The sequence below is a fragment of the Saccostrea cucullata genome, unplaced genomic scaffold (genome assembly GCF_032062105.1).
Source record: "Saccostrea cucullata isolate Sc308-1 unplaced genomic scaffold, CSIRO_AGI_Scuc_v1 ctg15817, whole genome shotgun sequence".
Taxonomy (NCBI): Eukaryota; Metazoa; Mollusca; class Bivalvia; order Ostreida; family Ostreidae; genus Saccostrea; species Saccostrea cuccullata.
In genome coordinates this window covers 22296-48135 of record NW_026931395.1, presented here as the reverse complement: position 1 = coordinate 48135, position 25840 = coordinate 22296, and the positions used below count along the sequence as shown (strand labels likewise).

The 25840-nt window shown below is 36.2% G+C and overlaps 1 protein-coding gene and 1 long non-coding RNA gene across 2 annotated transcripts; one reads left to right on the top strand and one right to left on the bottom strand.

The window, feature by feature from the left end:
* Positions 1 to 2322: 2322 nt before the first annotated feature.
* Positions 2323 to 13903, bottom strand: LOC134232512 (uncharacterized). The gene is made up of 3 exons (XR_009984795.1): positions 13596 to 13903; positions 12878 to 13128; positions 2323 to 2417 (listed from the first exon to the last, which is right to left on the bottom strand). It is a non-coding gene; the product is annotated as an uncharacterized LOC134232512 (long non-coding RNA).
* Positions 13904 to 19644: 5741 nt separating this feature from the next.
* LOC134232511 (uncharacterized) lies at positions 19645 to 24656 on the top strand. The gene is made up of 5 exons (XM_062714490.1): positions 19645 to 19735; positions 19820 to 19883; positions 20146 to 20186; positions 20847 to 20978; positions 24131 to 24656. The coding sequence occupies exons 2-5, from the start codon at positions 19823 to 19825 to the stop codon at positions 24215 to 24217; spliced, it is 321 nt and encodes a 106-aa protein (XP_062570474.1). The 5' UTR covers positions 19645 to 19735; positions 19820 to 19822; the 3' UTR covers positions 24218 to 24656.
* The last annotated feature ends 1184 nt before the right edge of the window (positions 24657 to 25840 follow it).

Genomic DNA, 25840 nt, shown 5'->3' with positions numbered 1-25840 from the left:
TACAAAAAATTAATAAATTTATTGGTTTTACTTTGTAGGACATTGCATTAGTTTCACATTAAGTTAAGCTGAATTAAGTTGAAAACTTTTTTTTATAAAACTATAAAGCCTGAGAGCTTCTCTGCTTTCCCCCTGGTCTCCAACCATAAACCGTCCCCCTTCAGGCTTGGACAATTTTTTTTGGTTCAAGATTCTCATATCCGCTACTGATATGTGTTCATGCATGCTTACTAAGGCATATTCAATTGATTTAGATGAGGGATTGGTAGATTTTTTGTAATAGAATTCTGGCCCTGGAATAGTTGAAAAAATTACTAATTCCAGTGCGTGACGTATCATCTTTTTCGAAAGGAGGGGGGGGGGGTTTAGCCAGAAAAAAAATATTCGCCCGAAAAAAAAACTTGAGAAGCCAAAAAAAGGATTGTCTACTCCAAGCCCGAGAATCCTATTTCGGGGAGGGAGGTCCAACTTCGATCAGTCCTAATTTTTTTGTCAGATGTTCTACATTACCCTCAGTGGACTATACTTCAACAAAAAGTGGGGGTGGGGGCTGTACTTTCAATGAACATTACATTTTCTATTGTAAAGTTATGTTTGGGAAAAGAGGGGGGTTGATATTTTGTGCCTCTAATTCTTCCGTATCAATCAGGACCCCCCTCTTACCAGTCATAAAAACACGGTCGTCAACATTCATTTTATACCAGATATACAGCTTTGAGATAATGTAAATGTATTTTTACATCAGGTAATGCACTTTTGGAATCAACATGATAAAGAGTTAACACAATATAAAGATATTGTAAGATCACATAAGAAAGAGTTGACATAACGTAATTATATATCCACATCACGGAATTGAGTTTTGACATAATGTGATAAAGTGTTGATATAATATAAAGATATGTTCACATAATGTCATACACTTTTTACACCACGTAATAAAGCACTGACATAAAGGTAAGATGTGTTCACCTCACATCATGATGCTCTCGCCGTAAAATAAAGATAAACCCATATCATGTAATAATGCTTTGATATAATAAAAATATACACTCTCGAAAAGGAATGGATTTTTGACTTCATGTAATGATAAGTTTAATTATAAAACACAATTCACTTGACGTAATGCAATTTTGACCTCTCATATTAAAGAAATGAAATGATGTAAAGAAACATTCATTTCACGTAATAAAGTTTTAACACAATGTGAACACATTATCGCTTCACATAATGAATTTTCGACTTCAAGTTATGAAGTGCTGACATAATGAAAGGATGTATTTTCTTCATGTAATGCAGCATTGACATGATGTAAAGATATTTTTACATAATCTCATAAAGAATTGACATAACGTAAAGATATGTTCACATCACGTAATGATAAATTGACATAGTAAATGCATAGTTGTATGCTATAAGGCAGTGTTGGCGTTCCATATCAGAGCATCCCTTTTCCCGCAATTGTAATGATAAAGTCTTTACTTGATGCAAAAGTTGTTAGTGTTACCATACAAACGTCGCGAGAATACTGGCGGTACCGCTGGTTATTCGCACGTGAACTAATTCGGCCCTAGTGATGAAAAGGTATATAAAGAAGGCACTTTGGACTTTTTCTTCAGTCTGGGACGTTGGTCAGACTCATTAACATCTGACCAGCTCAGAGAATCCCAACTCCCCAGAAGTGGGTAAAATCTGATGCCCCATATTGGGTAAATTAACCCATTACCAATATTTGGTAACCGCCTGGCAGATCCATACCCAATTGATTCGTAACCCAATCTGCCAAGCCCGGCAGATCCATACCCAATTGATTTGTAACCCAATCTGCCAAGCCCGGCAGATCCGTGCCCAATCCAATCTGCCAATCCCGGCAGATCCGTACCCAATTGATTCATTGTTTATAAATTCATCCGGGTGACCCATTAGACCCTGATAGACCTTTTTATTGTCGGATAACCCATAATTTATTATTGCCTTATAATTGCCAATCATTTTTGTTGTTATTTGTTATTCATTGTTTTCACCATAATAAATTTTATAAATTTACAACCTGACTTTTCATTTAGAGTTAAAGGGTAAAATTCAGAAACAGGAGACCCACAATAACTTATTTTCATTGTAACAAACCCTGGAACAGGCGGAAACGTTACAATTTGGTGTCAGAAGCGGGATATTTTATATCTTGTTTTTGTTTACCCTAAGAAAAAAACAAAACCATTTCTTAACATTTTTGTAAATTTTTATTACTTCAAATTTTTCTTTTGGATACAAATTTTGTACAATGGAGGCGGATGAAAGTTTTGAAATTACTTTCAAACCGCACCCAATTTCACCCAATGTTCATGTTAATTCTCATGACCGCCCGGATATCCCAAGTCACCATTCCATGCCGGCATCAAATTCAATGCTACATGTACCTGCAAGAGATAATCAACTTGATGTTATTCTCTCAATGTTGCATGATATGAAATCCAAATTTGAACAAGATAGTCAAGAAATGCGAATGAAATTTCAGCATGTTGAAAAACAAAATGAAATCCTGCAAAGGGATAATGCTGAACTTAGAAAATTATATAGTGACAGGGGAGACAATCATCACAGTCCCAGTGCCCCGTCACATACAACCCAATCCCAAACCAACAATGTAAATGAGTCCAACTGTCCCTACAGTGTCTCATTCTGGTCCAAAGATTGCCCCCGGTCCATTTCCATGAATGACCATCCAATAAATGAGTTTTCAACTCCTCAAGAAAACAGAACCCATTACCCAGTTTCTGTTAAATCCAACGCACCCGTAAAGTTAAAAGATTTTGATGGGTCGGAGGATTTAAACGATTTCCTGGCTCATTTTGAAATTCTGGTAACCTTGCATGGCTGGGACTATAGAACAAAATCCCTCTACTTAGCCAGCAGCCTTGCAGGTAGTGCCAGAGCTTTGCTCACTGAGTTAAATGAAACCCAAAGAACAGATTACAAGTGTTTAGTGGATATTTTAAACAGACGATTCGGGTCTGTAGAAAGAGCGGAACTTTTTAGAGCCCAACTTAAAACTCGGGTTAAGGGAAACAATGAAACCATATCTGAACTGGCCCAATCCATTAAGAAGTTAACCCGCCAGGCCTACCCAACCACTGATCAAAGTGTGCTAAGTATCTTAGCCCTAGAACAATTCATTGATGCCCTACCTGACCCTGATATCCGTCTCCGGTTAAGAGAGGCAAGGCCCAAAGACATAAATGAAGCTGAAATTTTGGCCATTCGGTTGGAAACTTATAGATTGGCAGACGCCCAAAGAAATAAAACTGTCCATGCCATTAACAAATCAGAACCCATGCAAAACTTGCGGGATGACCTACAATCCCTTACCCAAGAAATCAGAGCCCTAGTAAGAAATTGTTAAATGCCTACCCAAAATATGGCAGAAACCCCATATGCACATTATCATGTATATGATAATTCATACCAAACCCCCTATCAGAAATATTCCAATATGGGTTCATATGAAAACTCAGTCAATCCCGACTATCAAATCAATAGACCAACAAATTATGGACCAAGACCCCAGGTTTCACCCTACCAAGGAAATTCTAACAATTGTAACAATTACCCCATAAACCCAAGTCAAAATCATTTCCAACCTCAAAATCAGGGAAACTACCTAGAGTCGAATTCAGGGGTCGGAACTCGACAGGTTCAAGGGGCAGGCCCCAACACTTGCCATTAAATATGGCTCAACCTCTCTCACTAAAACCCAAACCCAATATTGAAAATAAAACAGAATTTGAATCCAAGAAAGAAATCCCTGGTTGTACTGAACCTATCCCCAAAGAAATTTTAGTGAGAGATATAAATGGGGGAAATGATGGAATTTATGTTACTGGAAAAATTGGAAATAAAGAAACAAATATTCTAGTTGATACAGGTGCTAGTGTGACTATTGTTTGTGTGACGTAGTTTATATTGGGTTTCAGCCACCCCAATTTTTTTGTATAATCTATCGGTTTATATAGTTTATATATATCATATTGTTATAGAATTTATGATCAAAGAGAGGTAACTCTTGGATTTGTGTAAATCCGGAATGTGGGGTATATTTTGGGTTAGACTTTATAACTACTGAAACCCGCCAAATAAACAACGTGTTTCACCTCTCCTGTTCTTTTTAGGTAAGAACTCAAATTTATACATGTTAACATGTTTGTAACTGTTGTCTTGATAGATAACATGTTTGATATAAAACATTTGTTTCTGGAAATATTGTGATTAGGTGAATTTCAATGTATTTGTGAATATTTTTATGCAGCAGCATGGTCTAGTCACGTGGTTCAAGTTCAGTGTAAAGTCTTTATTTTGAGTTTAAACAATAGTAAACCAATTATATGCACAGAATTGTTATGTTTATAATCACGGAAAGTATTAGCTAAACGTATAGATTTGATTTCCCAACGAATGTATAAAATTTCAATTGTTTCCGGAATTAGTTGTTTTGCTCGGTTTAGAGTCATGTTTTAGAGTTTGTTATATGTTTCCGGTTTGAGGCAAAACGTAAACAAATTCTGTTGTGAATGTGTTTTGGCTGTTTCGGACACAAAGATATGGTATTATTGAATATTTTATTGATAAATTATCAAACGAAAGTTGCTTGTCACATTTTCTATTCTAGTCAGTGATATTTTGATGTCATAGTAAATTAGTTATTGTAAATCCCTTAGACTAAATGAGTGTATGTATATATAAAAATGCATATGTTGTATGTTCGATATAACTACTGAAACCCGCCAAATAAACAACGTGTTTCACCTCTCCTGTTCTTTTTAGATTCTGCCAGGCCAGGGTAACATTTTGGGGGCTCGTCCGGGATCCTATCATGGCAGAGTTGACAGAGGAGATGCTGGAGGTGAGATCAAAGCTGATGATGGCGCCACTGGACGTACTGAAAGGAATTCTGGAGGAATTCGGGGAGACTGTTGATACTTCCAAGGGTCGACTAGTGGTGGCTATGCAAGCAGATCAATTCTTCATGAAGGAGATGGAAGGCACACAGTCTGGAACTACATTGCTTTCAGTAAAATTCACTTTAGCAGAGGCAGCTAAGAAAGAACTTGAAAAAACTGTGGGTATGAAATCAGAAACTGAAAGTGTGAAGGACAGTAAGTCTCTTGGGGTTTCTGAAGAGGAAAAGGAAAAGAAACCGGAAGTCAAGAAAGAAAATCCCACAGCTGTAAAGCTACACAAGGACTTTAAAATCAGCGGCCAGGTTGATTGTAAGGCAGGGATTTCTTACACAAGCCTAATTCGACAAATCGAAACTGGTAAACAGAAGGGATATTCGGAGGTTGATATCATTGATGGGGTGATCAAGGCAGTTGTTCCATCCTCGAGTCTCCGTAGTTACCTTGATGGACGACCTGACATAAATCTGGCTACTCTGAGAAGTATTCTAAGAGGACACTACGCAGAAAAAAATGCTACTGAGTTGTATAGTGAACTCGCCAGTGCGACCCAAAATCAGAAGGAGAACCCTAATGATTTCCTTTTGCGTGTGATGGACCTCAGAAACCGGATTCTGTTTGCTTCGCAGGAAGATAACAGTGAACTCAAATACAGTCCAGAACTGGTTGCTGGTCTATTCAGAAGAACAGTTTACACAGGGTTACGGGACACAACATTACGACATGAGATGAGGAAACATTTGGACAAAGTGACTATATCCGATGCGGAGCTGATGCATGAGCTGAATCAGATTCTTATACAAGAGAGTGAGAGACTTAACAAGCTCCAGACTAAACACTCAGTGTCTACCTGTGAGATCAACTCTGTGAAGGAGGCCGTGAAAAATGACCTCGCCAGTGAAATCAAATCCTTACGGCTTGAGATGAAGAAACTGAAGGAACTGGTCGGACATTCCCAAGGTGACGTGAGGACACAAAAAGTAAACACAAGCAGACCAAGTTGTGCAGACTGCCAAACCACCGGCAGACGTTGTGACCACTGCTGGACCTGTGGTGGATCCGGTCATCGTCGTCAGCAGTGCCCTAACAGAAAACCACAGCCTTCGGGAAACCGCAGCGGGTCGTCTTAGAGCGACAGTTGGCGGCCCAGCAACAGAAATGTCCCAAGAGTTGCTTATCATGTCATTGTCTACTGTCAAGTGAAACTATCAAAGTTTGCACAAGTTGTCATTTAGCCACATATTGTAGCGTAAATTGTCAAAAGCACATTGGGTTGAACATTGTAAAATTTGTAATGCTGTCAATTATATGAACACAAAATTTTTTGCTGAATGTCAACCTAACAATTTTCCTACAATGTCTGTAAATGAAATCAAGGGTGATGTGTATGATATTGGGCCAAACATTGTGAAACTTGTCAGTAAGCCATGTCATGTATCTGTTTTATTGAATGAGAAACCTGTGAAAGCATTGTGGGACACAGGGGCCCAAGTTTCATTGTTAAGTAAGTCATGGGTCATGAATTATTGTCCAGATTTAGTTGAAAGTGTAAAGAGTGTTGAAGAGTTTTTACATGCAGAGAATTTTTCATTAGTGTCTGCCTCTGGCTCAGATATACCTTTTGAAGGTGTTCTCACTGTCAGTTTAAAACTTGTAGAACAAGGAAGCCCAATTCATGTACCTTTTCTTATCACCAATGTGTCTGGTACGAATGAACCCATTCTTGGGTATAATGTTATACAATACCTGTTACAATCTTTACCTAGAAGTGATGCTGTTGACTTTTTAAAGTGTACTCTTCCAGCAGCTGATGAGGCTCAGGTCAACGCCCTCTACCGAGAGTTGAAAGACACGGGAGACGGAGCACTGGCAATGGTCAAGGTAGGACGCAGGAATATAACTGTACCAAGACAGTCTTTGGTCTTCATCAAAGTACCATTTAAGGCCAGACAACTTCAGCATGGCACTAAGGCTGTCTTCATTCCGTCTCAAGAATTGGATGCATATGGAATTACATCACAGGAAATGTTTATCGACGTGAAGCCAAAACGTACTAGACAAATCAAGTTGTTGTTGGCTAATCCATCCAAAACGGACGTGGTCATCCCAAAAGGTACTCCCTTAGGACACGCAGAAAGGATTTGTTCGTCAATTCACTTTGAGACTACAGGATCTAACAGTGTTCAGTCAGTAGTGAATAAAGTGAGTACTAAAAACAGTGATAAGTGGGATCCACCTGTTGACCTCTCAAACTGTTCCCTTACCCCAGACCAGAAGGTGAAAGTTCAGGAACTTTTGAGGGAGGAATGTGAGGCGTTTACATGTGATGATGATGATATCGGATGTGCCGTGGACCTGCAGTTGGAGTTGGAACTGATAGACAAAGAACCAGTACATAGTTCTTACATGGCTGTACCAAGGCCTCTGTACCAAGAAGTAAAGGATTACATTGCCAACTTGTTACAGAAACGCTGGATTCGACGATCAACTTCTCCCTACTCTAGTCCAATTGTGTGTGTAAGGAAGAAGGATGGATCACTCCGTTTATGCGTCGACTATCGGAAGCTAAATGCGAAAACTGTCCACAACCAACATCCAATTCCACGAGTACAAGATGCACTTGATTCCTTAGGAGGAAGTCACTGGTTCTCACTCCTGGATCAAAGCAAAGCATACCATCAGGGTTTTGTGAAAGAGGAATGCAGAAGGTACACTTCATTTGTGACACCATGGGGACAGTATGAGTGGAATCGTATTCCATTTGGACTCACAGGTGCTCCTGGAATATTCCAAGCATACATGAATGAAGCTCTAGAAGGACTCAGAGATAAGTGTTGTCTCCCATACTTAGATGACATTTTGGTGTACAGTAACTCTTTTGAGGCTCATTTGAATGACCTTCAGTGTGTGTTGCATCGTATGAAGGAGAAAGGACTGAAATTGAAGCCTAGTAAATGCCACATCTTTCAGAAACAGATCCGTTACTTAGGTCACCTAGTCACTACACAGGGTCATACCGTAGACCCAAATGACCAGGAAGCAGTGGTAAAGTTAAAGGATCAGAAGTTTCAAACAGTTGGAGATGTACGGAAAGTGATGGGGTTTATTGGATATTACCGGAGTTATATCCCAAATTTCTCCCGTAGAGCAAAACCCATCTACGATTTACTGAAAGATGACAAAGACGCACCCTTATCGGGGAAGAAGCAGAAGAAAACCAAGTCCCAGAAAGTAGGACAGAGGAGCTCATCAGTGCGGATAACATGGACGGCTGAACACCAAAGTATCTTGGAGGATCTCATTGATGTCTTACTTCACCCACCAGTGATGGCTTATCCTGATTTCAGCAAACCATATACCCTCCACATTGATGCATCACAAATGGGCTTGGGAGCTATCCTTTATCAGAAACAGGATAATGACAAGCTGGCTGTAGTTGCTTATGCATCAAGGACACTGACACCAGCTGAACAAAACTACCACCTTCACTCGGGAAAATTAGAATTCCTAGCACTCAAATGGGCAGTGACAGAGCGATTTAGAGATTACCTTTACTATGCCCCTCATTTTGAAGTGTACAGTGACTATAACCCATTGCGATACATATTCACCGCCCCAAAACTAGATGCTACGAGATTAAGGTGGGTTTCCATGTTGGCGGATTTCCGATTCCATATCCACTACAAGCCCGGTGTGAAAAACAGTGATGCAGATGGACTCAGTCGCATGCCGCTTGACGTATCCAAGTTTACAGAGAGTTGCTCCCCTGACACCATTGATGCCATAGTGACAGCAGTAAGGTTAGACGAGACTGTTTGTAGCAGTATTTGTGCACCAGTGAAAGAGGCTGAAGCTGAGGAAGAGAAACTTCAGGGTGGAACCTTTTCTTCTATAAGCAGTGCTACCTTAACACAGGAACAGAGTAAGGACCCAGACATTGGGCTTATAATTCCTTTTGTACAAAAGGGGACAAGACCGTCAAAGGAAGTAACCAAAGGTTGGAGCCCTGCTTCCAAGTGTTTACTAAGAGAATGGCCAAAGTTGAAGATGGTCAATGGACTACTTAGGAGGGAGATTTCACTACCTCGAGAAGGACAAATACAACAACTTGTACTTCCAAAATGTTATAGGAAATTAGCCCTTAAACATTTACATGATGATCTAGGACACTTAGGAGCAGAGAGAGTATTGAGTAGTGCAAGAGATCGATTTTACTGGCCGCACATGGGTTCAGAGATTGAGCGATATGTTACTCAGGAGTGTTGTTGTATCAAGGACAAAAGACCACATCTTCCGCGGAAAGCAGCACTACAACCCATAACTACGACTTGTCCATTGGAACTGGTCTCAATTGATTTCCTCCATCTGGAGCGCTGCAAAGGGGGATATGAATATATTCTTGTGGTGATGGACCACTATACCCGCTTTGCCCAGGTGTATGCCACTAGGAACAAATCGGCTAAGACTGCAGCCGAAAAAGTGTTCAACGATTTTGTACTAAGGTTTGGAATGCCTAGCAGACTTCACCATGATCAGGGACGTGAATTTGAGAACAGATTTTTCTTTGAGTTACAGAAGTTGTGTGGAATTTATCACTCTCGTACAACACCCTACCACCCCCAAGGAAATGGCCAAGTGGAGCGTTTCAATAGAACTTTGCTACAAATGTTAAGAACCCTAGAACCGTCTTTCAAATCTGACTGGAAATCTCATTTAAACAAAGTCGTTCATGCATACAATTGTACGAAGAATGAATCAACTGGATATGCACCATTCTTCTTGCTATTCGGACGTCATCCAACACTGCCCATTGACCTCGTTTTCCCAGAGCTACAGCATTCAGAATCAAAGCGGACTTACTCACAGTATGTCACTCAGTGGAAGGCTCGCATGGAGGAGGTTTACAAAGTAGCATCACAGCAAGCAATGAAGATGTCCGATAAAGGGAAGCGTCAGTATGACAAGGCACTATTGAGCGCACGATTGTGTCCTGGAGACCAAGTTTTGGTGAAGAACGTTTTGGAAAAAGGAGGGCCAGGGAAATTAAGGTCATACTGGGAGCGGGAGGTGTATGTGGTACTTAAGCAAGTAAATGAGGATACACCAGTGTACGAGGTGAGGAAGAAGTCAGGACAGGGTGGTATCAGGAGACTTCACAGGAACCTGTTGAGGCAGTGCAATTCTCTACCTGTTGAGTCGGGACATAAGAAAAAGGAAAAACCCTCCCGATTAAAACAAAACCGCAAACCAGCAGCCCCAGTCTATGATGCTGATGGCAGCTCCTCTGATTCGGATGGATCAATTGATTTTGGAGGGATCTCTTTAAATCCACATGCAGAACCGTTTGTGCCCCAACAACAAATAACAGAAAATGATAGCTCAGACTCAGTAATTGAAGTAGAGGATCCTCGTGACTCTCATTCTGAGGAACCTGTTGTGATTTCTGAGAGTTCTGGTGACAGTTTTAAGTCAGCCCATAGTTCAGATAGACAATCTGATAGTCAGAATGATCAGGAATACCCAAATGCTGAGGATGGACGTGCGGAGCCAGATGTTGACAAAACCAGTGAGACTGAAGACTGTCAGTCAGAAAGACCTAGGAGAACAACCAAACCTCCCAGGAAGTTTACATATGATCAGTTAGGGAAACCGTCATATATACAGACCATTAAACCAGACTTTGAAATTTTTGTGTAGATTTTCACATATTAGTAGACTGTCATGTTTTACAGCTCTAAGGGTAATTGCCTTTGTGAAATGATATTGTACTAGTATATAAATGTATAATGTTATGAGTGATATGAATCACATACTGATTATAGCTTTTATCAAGTATAGTCAAACTTTATTAGTTAATGGTTGTTATATGGGCCGGTATATGTATGCGGCAGAGTATATGTAACCTTAGTGTTTAGTTTTATGTATACTTAGGACATTTTAGAGTGTCTGTCTGCAGTTTGGCCAGTTGTAGACATTTGAGTATAATAGAGCAAGTCGCATATGTGTGTTGTTAAAGGGTCTATGTAATGATAATGTACTGATCTGTGGAAAACAGAAGTCTGATAATGTTCCTTTATTTTAATAACAAAGAGTGTCTCATTGTAATTGTTAATGTCGGGACGACATTCAGTTTTGGAGGGGAGTGTGTGACGTAGTTTATATTGGGTTTCAGCCACCCCAATTTTTTTGTATAATCTATCGGTTTATATAGTTTATATATATCATATTGTTATAGAATTTATGATCAAAGAGAGGTAACTCTTGGATTTGTGTAAATCCGGAATGTGGGGTATATTTTGGGTTAGACTTTATAACTACTGAAACCCGCCAAATAAACAACGTGTTTCACCTCTCCTGTTCTTTTTAGGTAAGAACTCAAATTTATACATGTTAACATGTTTGTAACTGTTGTCTTGATAGATAACATGTTTGATATAAAACATTTGTTTCTGGAAATATTGTGATTAGGTGAATTTCAATGTATTTGTGAATATTTTTATGCAGCAGCATGGTCTAGTCACGTGGTTCAAGTTCAGTGTAAAGTCTTTATTTTGAGTTTAAACAATAGTAAACCAATTATATGTACAGAATTGTTATGTTTATAATCACGGAAAGTATTAGCTAAACGTATAGATTTGATTTCCCAACGAATGTATAAAATTTCAATTGTTTCCGGAATTAGTTGTTTTGCTCGGTTTAGAGTCATGTTTTAGAGTTTGTTATATGTTTCCGGTTTGAGGCAAAACGTAAACAAATTCTGTTGTGAATGTGTTTTGGCTGTTTCGGACACAAAGATATGGTATTATTGAATATTTTATTGATAAATTATCAAACGAAAGTTGCTTGTCACATTTTCTATTCTAGTCAGTGATATTTTGATGTCATAGTAAATTAGTTATTGTAAATCCCTTAGACTAAATGAGTGTATGTATATATAAAAATGCATATGTTGTATGTTCGATATAACTACTGAAACCCGCCAAATAAACAACGTGTTTCACCTCTCCTGTTCTTTTTAGATTCTGCCAGGCCAGGGTAACATTAGCACCCATTTCTTTGAAAATTTAGATACTGTGGAAAAGCCCCAAATTACCCCAGTATCAATCAAACTTACATCTGCAAGTGGTAGTGAAATCCCAGTTAAGGGAGAATGCCCAATCAAAATATCCCTTGAAAATTTTCATGTTACCCATAAAGTACTTGTGGCCGACATACAAAACCCATGCATATTGGGATTAGATTTTATGACCCAGAATTCATGTGAACTTTTTGTAAAACAGATGAAACTAAAGGTACAGGGTCTAGACATTCCCTGCTTTAGTAAATCTTGTGTAAAAATTGTGTCTTGTGGCAAGATAAGTCTTGCCGAGGATATTGGAAATCCTCCCCATTGTGATTATGTTGATCCCAAAAAGGTAAATAAACCTTTACTTATGGATGAGGTTGGAATAATAGAACCTATCCAGAATTTTGATAAGAAAAATGAATTGTTGATTACCCAAACCCCTTTAACTGTAGACGAAGAAGTCACAGTTTGTCACATGAATATGAAAGACAAATGTAGCAAACTATATGAGAATACCCAAAGTGCCACAGTCAAATGTATTGACAAAATAGTAAATGTATTGGAAGACCCAGCCAATAACCATACCATTAATGCTTTTAGCCAAGAGCTCAACCCCCAATATCCAGACCACTTGCAATGTATTAATGTTCAGAAAATCCCCAAAGAAATTATGAATGAACCAAAGCAAGAGTTCCATTTGAATGAAAATTGCCATGAAGCTTTCCACAAACTCCAAAGAGCCCTGACAAATTCCCCATGCTTATCCTACCCCAACAATGAAAAATTACAAAATGGTGTTGGAAAATCATATGTACCATACCCATCACTTAACCCAGACATGATGATCCCTAGTTCATACCTTGCCGTGAGGAAGCCTTCCAAACCGTATGATGTACTTCTGGACATTGATCCTGGACATTTCACAATGACGCTGGATTCGTAATACACGGACGTGCACTGAACCTTTTGGATATTTCAAAGGACTATATCGTATAACTTTGTGAACTTTATGATAATTGTGAATATTCGTGATGTGGATCGAGATCTGTGATTTGTATCCGTCGTGACTTTTCTATTCCAATGGATCCAGGATTGGTAAGAAGTGATGAACTGTGATGAACAAAAACATTTTGGTAAAAGTAAATGTATTGATAATTGATGAACTGTTAATCATATTATTATTATTCATAACTTTGATTATAACTTGTTGACCACATTGTAATTATTGATATTTATGCATTATTGTGGCCCATGATTATGTTTATTGCAAATGTTACTCTCCATGACAATATTCCCATGAAATATGGTCCAAAAATGAGATTTGATAAAACAATCCGACATTCGGGACGAATGTTTTCATGGAGGGGGAGCTCTGTTACGAATTTTCCCCCATGACCATTTAATAACCCACAGATTGGATCACTCCAATTTATGCCCTGAATATTTAATCTATGTTTCGTAAATTTATTTGTAGATATCATGGGAATATTACCAATCATCGTATGTCATTAATGTATGCTTTATAATTCATTGTATATGTTTATTTCATGGATATCCTTTCGTTGTAATGTACAAACCCGAATTTCCTCCATACACCAGCCCAATCGTAATAGCAAATGGCCGTCTGGCATTGTTATTCAATCAAGGTACCCAAATCCAACTTGGCATCGTTACCAAAACAATTCCCAAACATCAGAGCATCCCTTTTCCCGCAATTGTAATGATAAAGTCTTTACTTGATGCAAAAGTTGTTAGTGTTACCATACAAACGTCGCGAGAATACTGGCGGTACCGCTGGTTATTCGCACGTGAACTAATTCGGCCCTAGTGATGAAAAGGTATATAAAGAAGGCTCTTTGGACTTTTTCTTCAGTCTGGGACGTTGGTCAGACTCATATAAAATACATGGTTACTGTCTTGAAATATAAGCGATATTTGGGCGAGGGTAAGAAAACGTGATAGAGGGCGAGGCTTGCCGAGCCCTCTTACGTTTTCGACCTCAGCCCAAATATCGCTTATATTTCAAGACAGTTATCATGTATTTTGTTTATCCTGCAACAAAATTTTACATTTGAGCGTCCATAACAAGCTAATTCCGACAGATTTAGGCACATCTCTGCAGTTGAAACTATGACGCCATGGCGTAAACATTGCACTATACGTGACGTCACAATGCTTTTGGAACGTCGGAATACATGCACGAGGCTTTATTAGGGCAGTGACCGGATAAAGCTTTGGTTTATTAGGTTACCTTTATTAGGTCAATGCAAGGGGTGATTGCAGGATAAATTAACATCTGACCAGCTCAGAGAATCCCAACTCCCCAGAAGTGGGTAAAATCTGATGCCCCATATTGGGTAAATTAACCCATTACCAATATTTGGTAACCGCCTGGCAGATCCATACCCAATTGATTTGTAACCCAATCTGCCAAGCCCGGCAGATCCATACCCAATTGATTTGTAACCCAATCTGCCAAGCCCGGCAGATCCGTGCCCAATCCAATCTGCCAATCCCGGCAGATCCGTACCCAATTGATTCATTGTTTATAAATTCATCCGGGTGACCCATTAGACCCTGATAGACCTTTTCATTGTCGGATAACCCATAATTTATTATTGCCTTATAATTGCCAATCATTTTTGTTGTTATTTGTTATTCATTGTTTTCACCATAATAAATTTTATAAATTTACAACCTGACTTTTCATTTAGAGTTAAAGGGTAAAATTCAGAAACAGGAGACCCACAATAACTTATTTTCATTGTAACAAACCCTGGAACAGGCGGAAACGTTACACAACCTAAGGTCTGGATGTAATAACTTATGTATACTAGTTTGCAAAACAATCTCGTACTACAATAGTTTTATTCCCTCAACCATAAAACTTAAGAACAGTCTTAGTGAAGATGTAAAAAAAACTCTCCTTCATTACCTATCTTGCATTATATACATGTATATCAATACTCTTATCAAACAAATCGTAAAATATTTTCATATGTACAAGATTTTATTAAATCTTCTAAGAGACTAAATTAGGGACACTGTTATATTAAATATTCTATTAAATGCATAATTTTTTCCAAATATTTGTATTATTTTTAAGCTGGAACTGTATGTAAATAATATGTATACAGTTAGGGGGTTGTCATCTTTTTGAAACATAATATTGATAAATAATACTTGATTGTGAATCTTTATTTTTCATTATGATTTTATTGATTATCATGTACATGTATTACTTACTATTGTATCTTGACCTATTATAAAGGAGAGGGTGTACATAGGCCTTGCCTGTTGCCCAATCCTTATTGAATTATTCAATAAAATATGTTTAAAGTAAGGTCATCGTATTGACCGTAGAACTTGGAAATTAAAATTAATTCATTTTCACAATCATTGAAACGAAAGCGAATAAACGAAGAAGGATATGGAGATAACGAACAGTATTCAATCTCAAAGTCCATAAAACAATACAAAATAAGAGCAGAGCAAACACGCACCCTAGATACATCAGAGGTGGGATCAGGTGCCATGGAAGAGTGAGCATCCCCTGCCGACCGGTCACACCCGCTGCGTGCTCCTTGTCATGATCAGAAAATAACGGAAAAAATCCGTCGTCAATTCAATGTATAAATAATGGACTAACAATTGGTATGAAAAACGTCAGTCAGAATTTGACTCAATGATAAATTGTATTTGCTGACAAGCCCATTGTATCGACCATAAACTTACGAAATGATGACTATAAACGAGACTACTGATATTCTTGTTTCATCAACTTGCTTGTCAATAATTTACCTCGAAATGGCAAATTGAAAGCCACAGTTAAAAATATTTTTCTCACATTAAATACATCTGTATAAATCCTCATTCATGAAAAACCTCTGCTACTTAAGGGACACGACAGGTAACCTTCAAATTTCCCTTTTGATTTATTTATAAATTATCTTTAAAAATACCCTAAATACGTTCTCAAAATCATGCACATTTTAAGGAAGAATTCAAATTCTATAGCATCCGTATGATTTTTCATTGCTTTCAAAGAAAGATTTAACAGGTTAATTAAATGGTTTAGTCAGTAATATATAGTATATCATAGCAATATATGATAAGTGTCTCAAATGGTCCCTTAAATGAATATCTTAACTTAACTTTATATATAGCTTTAATTTGTACAGCTATACATGCGACCTTTATTGATCATTTTTAATTTGATCAAAATGCCGTTAATTTAGAAATGTGACATCATAAAGTTCACATTTTCCCGCTAATTTAGCATAATTTGTATAAAACTACTTATTTTCAAGCAGTTTTTCTTCCAGAAAACATAGAGCGCAACCTAGAACAAACTTTATATTTTTACCAAGGATGTATCTATCCTATACTAAATAGTAACAGAAAAATTATGTATGTTCTACACTGCGCTCTATGTTTTCCATAAAAAAAATCAAGAAAAAGGCATATTTTTGGCTTATTTTGTTAGATAGCAAAAATAGCATTCTTTCTCATGTCATTTACAGCCAGTAAGTGCATATAAATGTGAAAAATATATTGAACATATTTCTAATATAATCTCTTGCAAAATAAATGTCATTTAAACAATTCTGAATATCATTCTAATATATATACATTTGTGGTATTTTTCCATTATATAAACATACAGAGAGAAAATATCTTCAATTCTGTATGAAGTTTGTCAGAGGTCAGAGGTCAATACGTGACCTAATCACACGGCGCAGTAATATCTACCTGTACATAAATTATAAAATGACCTGCTCTACTTGCTTTTCATGTATAAAAATGAATAAAATAAGCAATTAAAATGATAATTATTTTATTTTAAATGTAAAAAAGTATTTCATACAGTTTTTGGGCTATCGATTTAACCTGTGTACATAGAGAAAACTAGGCTAGGAGCCTAGCGTTTGTTTACATTTTTCACTTTTGTCAGCTGCACAGTCTCTAACGTTCATCCTTTTTTGGATAGACCTTTGGTTAAATTTTCATGCTAAACTTTTATTTTATCTTTAAATTTTACTCACGATAAATGTGTAAATCTGTTGGAAAATATCTTTGCAATCATGCCATTTTGATAAGCTGCCAAACACCTTTTTTTCGTAGTTCAATGTAAAGCTACGCCAGTCTCCCATGTTTATCAGTGTTTTACGATAAGTATGCCTTTAGTTACTGAAACCGTGGAATGTTTTTGATCAAATTGCAAATTAACTGGCTCGGACAATGTCTTAGTCCATAAATCCATCCATCCCTTTCCAGCGACCGAAATTCCTCCAACTTTTTATCATCAAACTTCGGACGTGTTTCTTGTGTCTTTTAAGCACCGATTATCATTTTTCACGAATAAAATATTCCCAGACAAAAATCTGTTCACTATTACTGATCACAAGTAGCCGTTCACAAAATATTCCCTTCGAAATAGATTCCTTAGCCTGGTGAATTCGAAGCGTAACCGCCATGCAAGCCGATTTACATCTTGCGTCATTTTTCAAAATCTACGACGGACGGTTAGTGCAATAATTTAAATTCGAAAATATTCAATTGTCTGTCTCAAATGTATATATAAGTAATAAATAACAAGTTTATAAACTTCAAATGGGATTTGAAGCGGTGTTCAAATGAACGTGATCAAATCTTCTGAGAAGGCCTTCGGCCTTCACAGGATTTGATTTGCTTGCTTAGGCTTCAATTCCCATTGAAGTTTATAAACTTGTTATTTATTTCTTAAATGTTGATTTTTAGGGGGCCAAAATTGGCTCTTACCACATATAGTCCTTAACGAAAGAGACGAAATAAAAGTAGCGATGGTCTGATATACATGTACTTACTATGTAGCTCGTTCTAGAGAGGTCGACCTCAGGAAGTTATTCAAACACCCTCAGCCTGCCATATGCTATATCTGGTTTAAAGAAGGAGATATGAAACTGACTAACTACTCATGCAGGTTAATCATAGTCATAGTTATGTTTCAAAAATCTAAATACCCTGGTAGTACAAATATTGTGATTAATATACTGTTGTCAATAGGAAGCTTCAACATCTCTTTGATATCAACCTCGGAGTACTGAAGTCTAGAATGCTCTTTTATTAACAAAATAACAATGTAAGTGAAATTAAAAGATCCAGTTTTATTATAAAGCAGAATGTCTTGATGTCAAAAAACATTAACTTTATCGTGGGCAATGGTTGTATGAAGTGTTGAAAAGTCATACGTTCTAAGGTTATCGATTTTGATAAAATTTGATGGATATTTTTTTAAGTATCCACATTTGATTTACGCCACTTCTCCAATGTGTCGTGGTACTGTACAGAGCGATTGATTGTATATTGTTTTACATTCGATGCGAGAATTTTACACTCATAAAGAGGCGTCACAAGAGAGAAAGAAAGACCAATATTAATTTGATAATTAGTCTTTGTAGATAAATTAACACAACTGTGTTCTCCGTATTCACTTTTGCTTTGATCACATTACAGACTTCACTTATAAGTTTAGTAAGAGGTATTCAAATTAACGCCTGTCCTGTAAGTGTTCAATTAAGAAATGAATTTAATTTTTGAAGATTCATAAGGTTATGAACTACGACGCTTCACGCCGGCATATTTCATGAAGCGCGTTAGCGCTTCATGATAAATATACCGGCGTGATTCATAAGCGTCATGAATCTTCAAAAATTAAATTCATTTCTTATATTTACATTTTTGTGATGACTTGCCATAAATTTACGCCGTTCAACTGTCATTTTTAAAACAAAACAGTGTGCACTATATTTTTTTACTTTTTGACGTCAAGAGCGGTATTATGACGTAACAATGGAGATATTCATGCTTATTCGTGGTACATACCTAATGTAGTTCATGAGAAAATATACTGCATTTTATTTTGTAAAGAATCATAGGGGAAATTTATTGAAAATGTAAATACTAACGCATCATTCCGATGACCCTAGCGAGCGTTATGATTTGCTTGTTTAGGCTTTAATGGGTCTAATACATTCTAAATTTTAAATAAATAATTTCATTTTTGTGCAAAAAAAAAAAAAAAATAAATAAACACATCTTACCCATTTCCCCGTCTCCACGTCCCACAGTGGATTCAAACCAACCACATCAGGATCAACATAAATCTTTGGAGTATGACATAAAATTCTGTAGAAAAGAAAATAATTTATGCAGAATGTGTTCACAAACTTACCAAAAAAAAAATCAAATTTCGTAGTCAAGGCATGAAAACTTTTAAGTATTTGTTATTTCATAGAACAAGTCTTACATTCATTAAAGCAGCATAAAATCCTGGGATCATAAAATTTAATTTATTGAAAAACTTTGAAAATACCTTTAAAATTTAACAATTTTTGAGAATTTGAGCACCACTTTTAATATTTTTAAAACTCTTCTGTCAAATAAAAGAAAATAGATTTGCCTGAACTTAAATTAGGATTAAAGTAAAACAAAGGACTCAAAAGAATGCACATTTTTTTCTTGATAAGCATATTTAGAATGTGCCCAAGAACATGAAATAATGCTTCCACCTCTCGGTACTCACGGTACTCTTAGTTTATTGATTACCATTTAGAGAATTTTTTTATGTAATTGCTTCAATATCCTGTATTTTTGTGCCAGGTAAATCCTCAAATAATCAAAAACTTCCTGTTTCTTTGTGTTTAGATTTCCACTAAATAACACCAAACCGAAACAGGTTTGTGATTCTGTTTTATATTCTGATATTACAGTCACTCTTGCTGATTTTAGTAAAAGTAAAATAACATAGAATTTCTTTCAGGACATGTACTCTAGTATGCATGAAGCCTTGTTGCTCTCAGAGACGGAGGAACAAGCTGAAAAACGTGAGTCAGTTGATTATTTTTATATTCCTTAAGTTTTCAATAAAATTATTCATATTTTAAATTGCCTACATGTAGCATAAAAATATCGGTTTTATTCTAAATAATATCAATAATATCAAAGCGTGCACTTGATTCAGCCATTCTCTGCGATTAATTAATCAAAGTACTGAATGTACTGAAAAGCAGTTAGAATGCTTTCAGCTGACATCACATGTACCAAAAAATCCATGAAATGATGATATTATTATTACCTTTTCTGTAGATTACGAAAGGACCATTACAACCACACAGCCAGAGAGACAGGTAAAATATTTATAATATATGGAACTCAACATTTTAAAATATCAAAGCCCACTGGATGAAATTCAAAATGACCTTTACTATATTTGTATAAAGCACATTAATGAACGTTTAGAAATAAGAGTAAATATTTTTTTATATATAATTATCACATTTATTAAGTTTTTTTTAATGTGCAACTACGATTCCTTATATGAAAAGGTAGCAAAAATGAGGCTTTGTACCAAAGCTCAATGTGCGATGCATTGGGTAGTGAATATCGGTCTGGATAACTCAGAGCGCATGTCAAGTGGTGCAGGATGGTGAACCAGCCATATGTTTTCTCCTTTTTAAAAATGATACATTATACATTATTTGGTGTCGTTGACTACCCCTGGACTTGCAGGCAAACGTCCTGCCAGGGGAATGAAAACTTGGATTGTGTCTTCAAGAGAGATGACAATTAAAGAGTGTAATATGTTTAGGCGATAGAATTCAGTGGTAGAGCATCTGATTTGTGATGCAGAGGTCCCGGTTTCCATTCCAGCTCCAGACATACATTTTCGCCTTTCATGGTACATATATGTATTCAACTATGTCTTTCCTGATGAGAAAACTTTTAATAGGATTGAAATGAGAGTGACCATTAATATATTTGACAAATTGACCTGTTTGTTGTTTCAGTTTTCTCCCACTCCCATTGTTGAACAGACAGACCGGAAGGAGACTGCTGATTTGGCCTGGATGTTTGGAATCCTCAGCTGCTTTTGCTGTAATATATTATTAGGAATCGGCGCCATTTACTTTGCAAACGAGGTAAAACTGAAGAGAGGCTAGCTTTGTAAACAGGGGCAGAGCATCCCATCGCATAGAGTATACAAGTAAATATATACTGAAACGAAAAAGAAACGCATAAGAACATAATATGCGTAAAAGGTTTCCAACCAACCATGACGGTGACGTTGGCGTGTAACAGTGTAACATCAAGATAGACGTTTTCATCACGCCACCTCGGTTATTGTCAAGGCATTATCACTGAAACCGATATTTATATGTGCAGAGAATCATACTCATTTTTTCACCCTTAAATTGACAGAAACTCTCTTCTCTTATTTGGGTCCCGAGCGTGGCAACTTTACGTCCATTATTACACTCATACGCGCACACTTTCACAGAATCAAGAAGACAATATCAGTAAGTGACTAGTATCAGTGAAATTAAATTTGACCGTTTTATATTAGAGGCAAGGTTGAAAGGTCATTATCGCGTCGTATGCGGAATGTTTTAAGCATGTACACACTTGGAAAATGTAGCTAGTGTTTGTCGAGACTTTCTTACAAACATTCACGTGTACCAAACCAGTTGGATTCTGTACATTCTATCCTAAATCGAAAATTCGTGGGATTCATTGAGTGAAGGGATTTGTTGGCTTTGGAATTATACAGCCACCCTCAGCCATTAATACTAGGGGTTAAATAATAATCCTATGAGAAGCATAAATGTTCTGGTAATCTTAATGCACAGAAAAATCAAGTCTGTTTACTGATGCGCAAGAGAGATTATAAGAATTTTTAATTTTTTTAATTTTTATTTTTTTTGGGGGGGGGGGGGTCAACATATCAATTTCAATAAATCAGGAATTGTCAGTTAAAGTTAAAGTCACACAATATTTTGGTAACTTGTTGATTAAAGATGAATTAAAATGTATGATAACAATACTGGAAAACATATTCGAAATTATTGTTTTTAAGTTTAATATGCATTTCTTTTTCCTTTTAAGAAGGCAAGGGGGTCGGAGGTCATATGAAGTGTAGTATAAGATTTCATGGCAAATTCTTTTTTATGGGTTCAATGTATTGAAATAGCCCGATTTATAAAAATGATAAAACTATAGGCTACTCGGAGAAAAAATTTAACAATTTTGCTATGAAAGTGTATCAATCAATTGCAAAGTAGGCAGATCATTGTAGAAAAGTCAACGAATCTAAATGAATATTTAATACCTAGAAATTTTCTCTAATTGAATTTCGTTGTGAAACACATACATCTGGTCCACGTATTGTAGTCCTTTTTAAGGACAGGAACTTGTTTCATAATTAATTTAAATAGGTGATATCACCTTTTCGAATAAGTGATATCACCTATGCAAAATGTGATAAGGTGATATCACATTTTCGAATAGAAAATTTTACCTATTCGAATATGTGATATCAACTATTTAATTTGAAAATGTGATATCACCTATTCGAATAAGTGATATCACTTTGCAGTACAGTTAAGGTGCGCAATGGAAATATCAACAATATTAAAATAATAAATTAGCAAATCACCTCATTTTGTGGTATTTTAATGAATTGCTGGTTTTGTATGATGACCTAGTTAAGTTTTCCCGTTTAAATTAGACTCTCTCCCCCCTTGTAACTTTAACCGTGCTGTGTTTTTCGAATTGGTGATATCACTGATTCAAATCAAATAGGAGATATCACCTAATTGAATTTTCACTAATGCACGTCAAACTCCAAAGTCCAAGGTCAAACTCTGAGGTCAAAATAAAAAATATTTATACCCACTGAAAGGTCTCATTACAATTAATACACATGTGTGAAGTATGAAAGCCCTAGCTCAAACTGTTCAAAATTTATAGCCAAGGTGAAAGTGTGGTATTTTTTGTAAAAGTAGGTCAAACTCTAAGGTCAAGGTCAAGAGGTAAATTTGGTGGTACCCGAAGAGATGTCGTGTTACAAGGTATACACATTTGAAATATGGAAGCCATAGCCCAATCCAGTCACAAAAGTAATGAACAAGGTTTAAATTTAGTGGACGAACAGACAAACAGCTAGACAAAGTCACCGACAGATAGACAGACGGACAGGACTTCGTTTAGGGGCGCATAAAACTAGCTTTCGATGCCGATGGATTTCTCGCAGCGCCGCCCTATATCATAAAGTCATCGAGAATGGAAGTGAGATATTTGTTTAGTTTCATCAAAAAATCGTTACCGACATACATATTGCATTTAGGCGCGATGAAATTAAAGTTATTTATGAAGCTCATTTTACAACCAACAAATCTTAAACTAACATGAATGCACTATATACGTTAAATATATATATTTATAGAGGTTTTCATTATCATAGTTATTCCGTTTGATGTTGCAAGTGTTCATGCATGTATTCATTTTATCATGATACATTTAAAGAACGATAGCATTGTTCTTCCGCCTACCCACAAGTCAATTTTCAAAAGTTAACATATTCGATAAATTTTTAATATGTTTTATAGATAGTTATGTAGATTTTCATAAAACATGACTTATTTTGGAAAACAAAGAAAGATAACTCTAAAATTTTGGTAAAAGTTGTGTTTTTTACTATAGAAATCAACGGTAAACGGAAAACATTTTAATCCCCCCACCCGTCACACAAAATTTCCTTCTTACAGGTAATATGGTAATATGGACTGTTTTATCCACAAATTCATACCAAAGCTTTTTGTGTGTCACGGGGGGTAGGGGGCATATATATGTTTAATGACAAAAAAATTGCTTATTTTCCACCAATTTCAAAGCGATTCACAAACATTATATTTTATTAATATATTTATGTTTTAGTTATTAGCCCAAATTATAAGAAAAGACTTACGGAATATTTAATCATATCCGAGACTATTTCAAAATAAGCTCATGCCCCAAAGTCCAATTTCAATGGAAAATATCTTCTACCCCCCTTTTTCATGAGCTGGAGTTGTGGATAATTTACTATTTAGTGTTGGTATTAAGACAATTCATTAATTTCCATTAAACTGTTCTTGTATAAAACAAAGAATTTATGGCAAAATTGCCATTTATATTGAAATAAATGGTTGCAAAATGTAGGCGGGAATCGAGAGTTAGCGTGCGTATTTCTTTCATTATTTTTAAATTAAAACTACACATATTGGACTGATATGCTTCTTTTCTTTAATTGCAGGCAACCAATTTTTTCAATGAACGGAAGATTGTCAGTGGGATTTCTCTTCGGAAATGGTCGTACTTCTTAGTTTTCTCGCCTTTTTGACGGGAATAGCGACTATCGTCTTAGTGGTATATTTTGTACTGTAGCTGCCGTCAAAAGAGTGACAAGGATACCCGAGAGTTTGTCTCTAGACTCTCCATTCTACCTGGATAATTAAGAATCCACAACAGATTCAAATAGCCTTCATAAAATATATTCACGCATTTATTTAAGCGACAATGCACAGAAGAAGAGGTGGTCAATATGCCTCCTGTTTAATTTAATGTTTACTGTTCAGAATTTGATAAATCTGTTCATGAAGTTACAAAACAGAAAATTATGACTTTTAATGTGTGACGATTTTGTTTTACTGTCATATTTGCCTTGGCTACACCCCTCCTCACTGTAAAAATAACTTAACTCTAGTTAGAGTAACTAAGAAGACTAGTCAATTTACTGCCGATCAATCACTACCTTAAAAGTAGCTTTACTTGGTTTTTGTATATATTTACCAGATCAGATTAGTAAATCTAGAACTTATAAGTAACTTTCAATAAATTATCTGGTATCAAAACCATATCCCCGCTCCACGAGACAACCACTACTCACTATCTGGCTAGTAAACAGAAATATTACTAATCACGACAAGCGCTTTACGAGACACACTAGTTAAATCACAAGGTTTCACTTTCAGTGTTTGGAAAATTTCTTCTTGGCGTTTTGCAACCTCCCAAATTAACATTATTCCTGAAATATAGCAAGAAAATAAATCATAAATATTGCGAAATAATTATAAATCATCTTGAGGTTCCTTGTATATATGAATTTCAAACTCGATTTATGACATAAAAGTTATATAAATAAGTTGTTACTTGGCCATTGAAGTTTAAAGTAAGTAAATCCTCATTTGCCGATATTAAAATTTATTACAACGTATTGTAAATAAAAAATAGGTAATTTCCATTCTCATATCGACACGATATATCCCGGTGAGCTTGAGATAAATGATACTACAGAGTCTGACACATTTGTTTTATATTTGGTTATTTTATTTTGAAAAAGACGTGAATGGTAATCAAACAACCAAGCTATATGATAAACGTGATGACTGTAACTTTTCAATCGTCAGCTTCCCTTACTTATGCAGCAATATACCCTCATCATCTGCATGAGTTTATATATCTCAGTTGATTCAGTACGCAAGAACATGCTGTACTTATGAACAATGTCAAAAATAAGCTTAATTATTGACAAACAAGTTGATGAAACAAGATTACCAGTAGTCTGGATAAAAGTCATTATTTCGTAAGTTTTATGGTCGACACAAAGACGTTGTCAGCAAATTTAATTTATCATAGAGTTAAATGCTGACTGAATATTTCATACTAATTGTTATTTTTTTTTTTATTATTCACACTGAAATGACTGAAATGATTTCCTGATCATGACAAGGAGCACACGGCGGGTAGGAACGGTAGGCAGGGGGTGCTTACTCCTCTATGGCATCTGATACCTTCTGTGAGGTTTTGAGCTCCGTGTTTTCTTGGTCTTTTTTTGTATTGTTTTATGAACTTTTGAACTTGAATACTGTTCATTATCTCAATATGTTTCACTTTAATAATTTCTAGTTATGCCTAGGTCACATTTCCCGGCCGGTAGCCGTAGACCGGTGGTAATCGGTGGTTA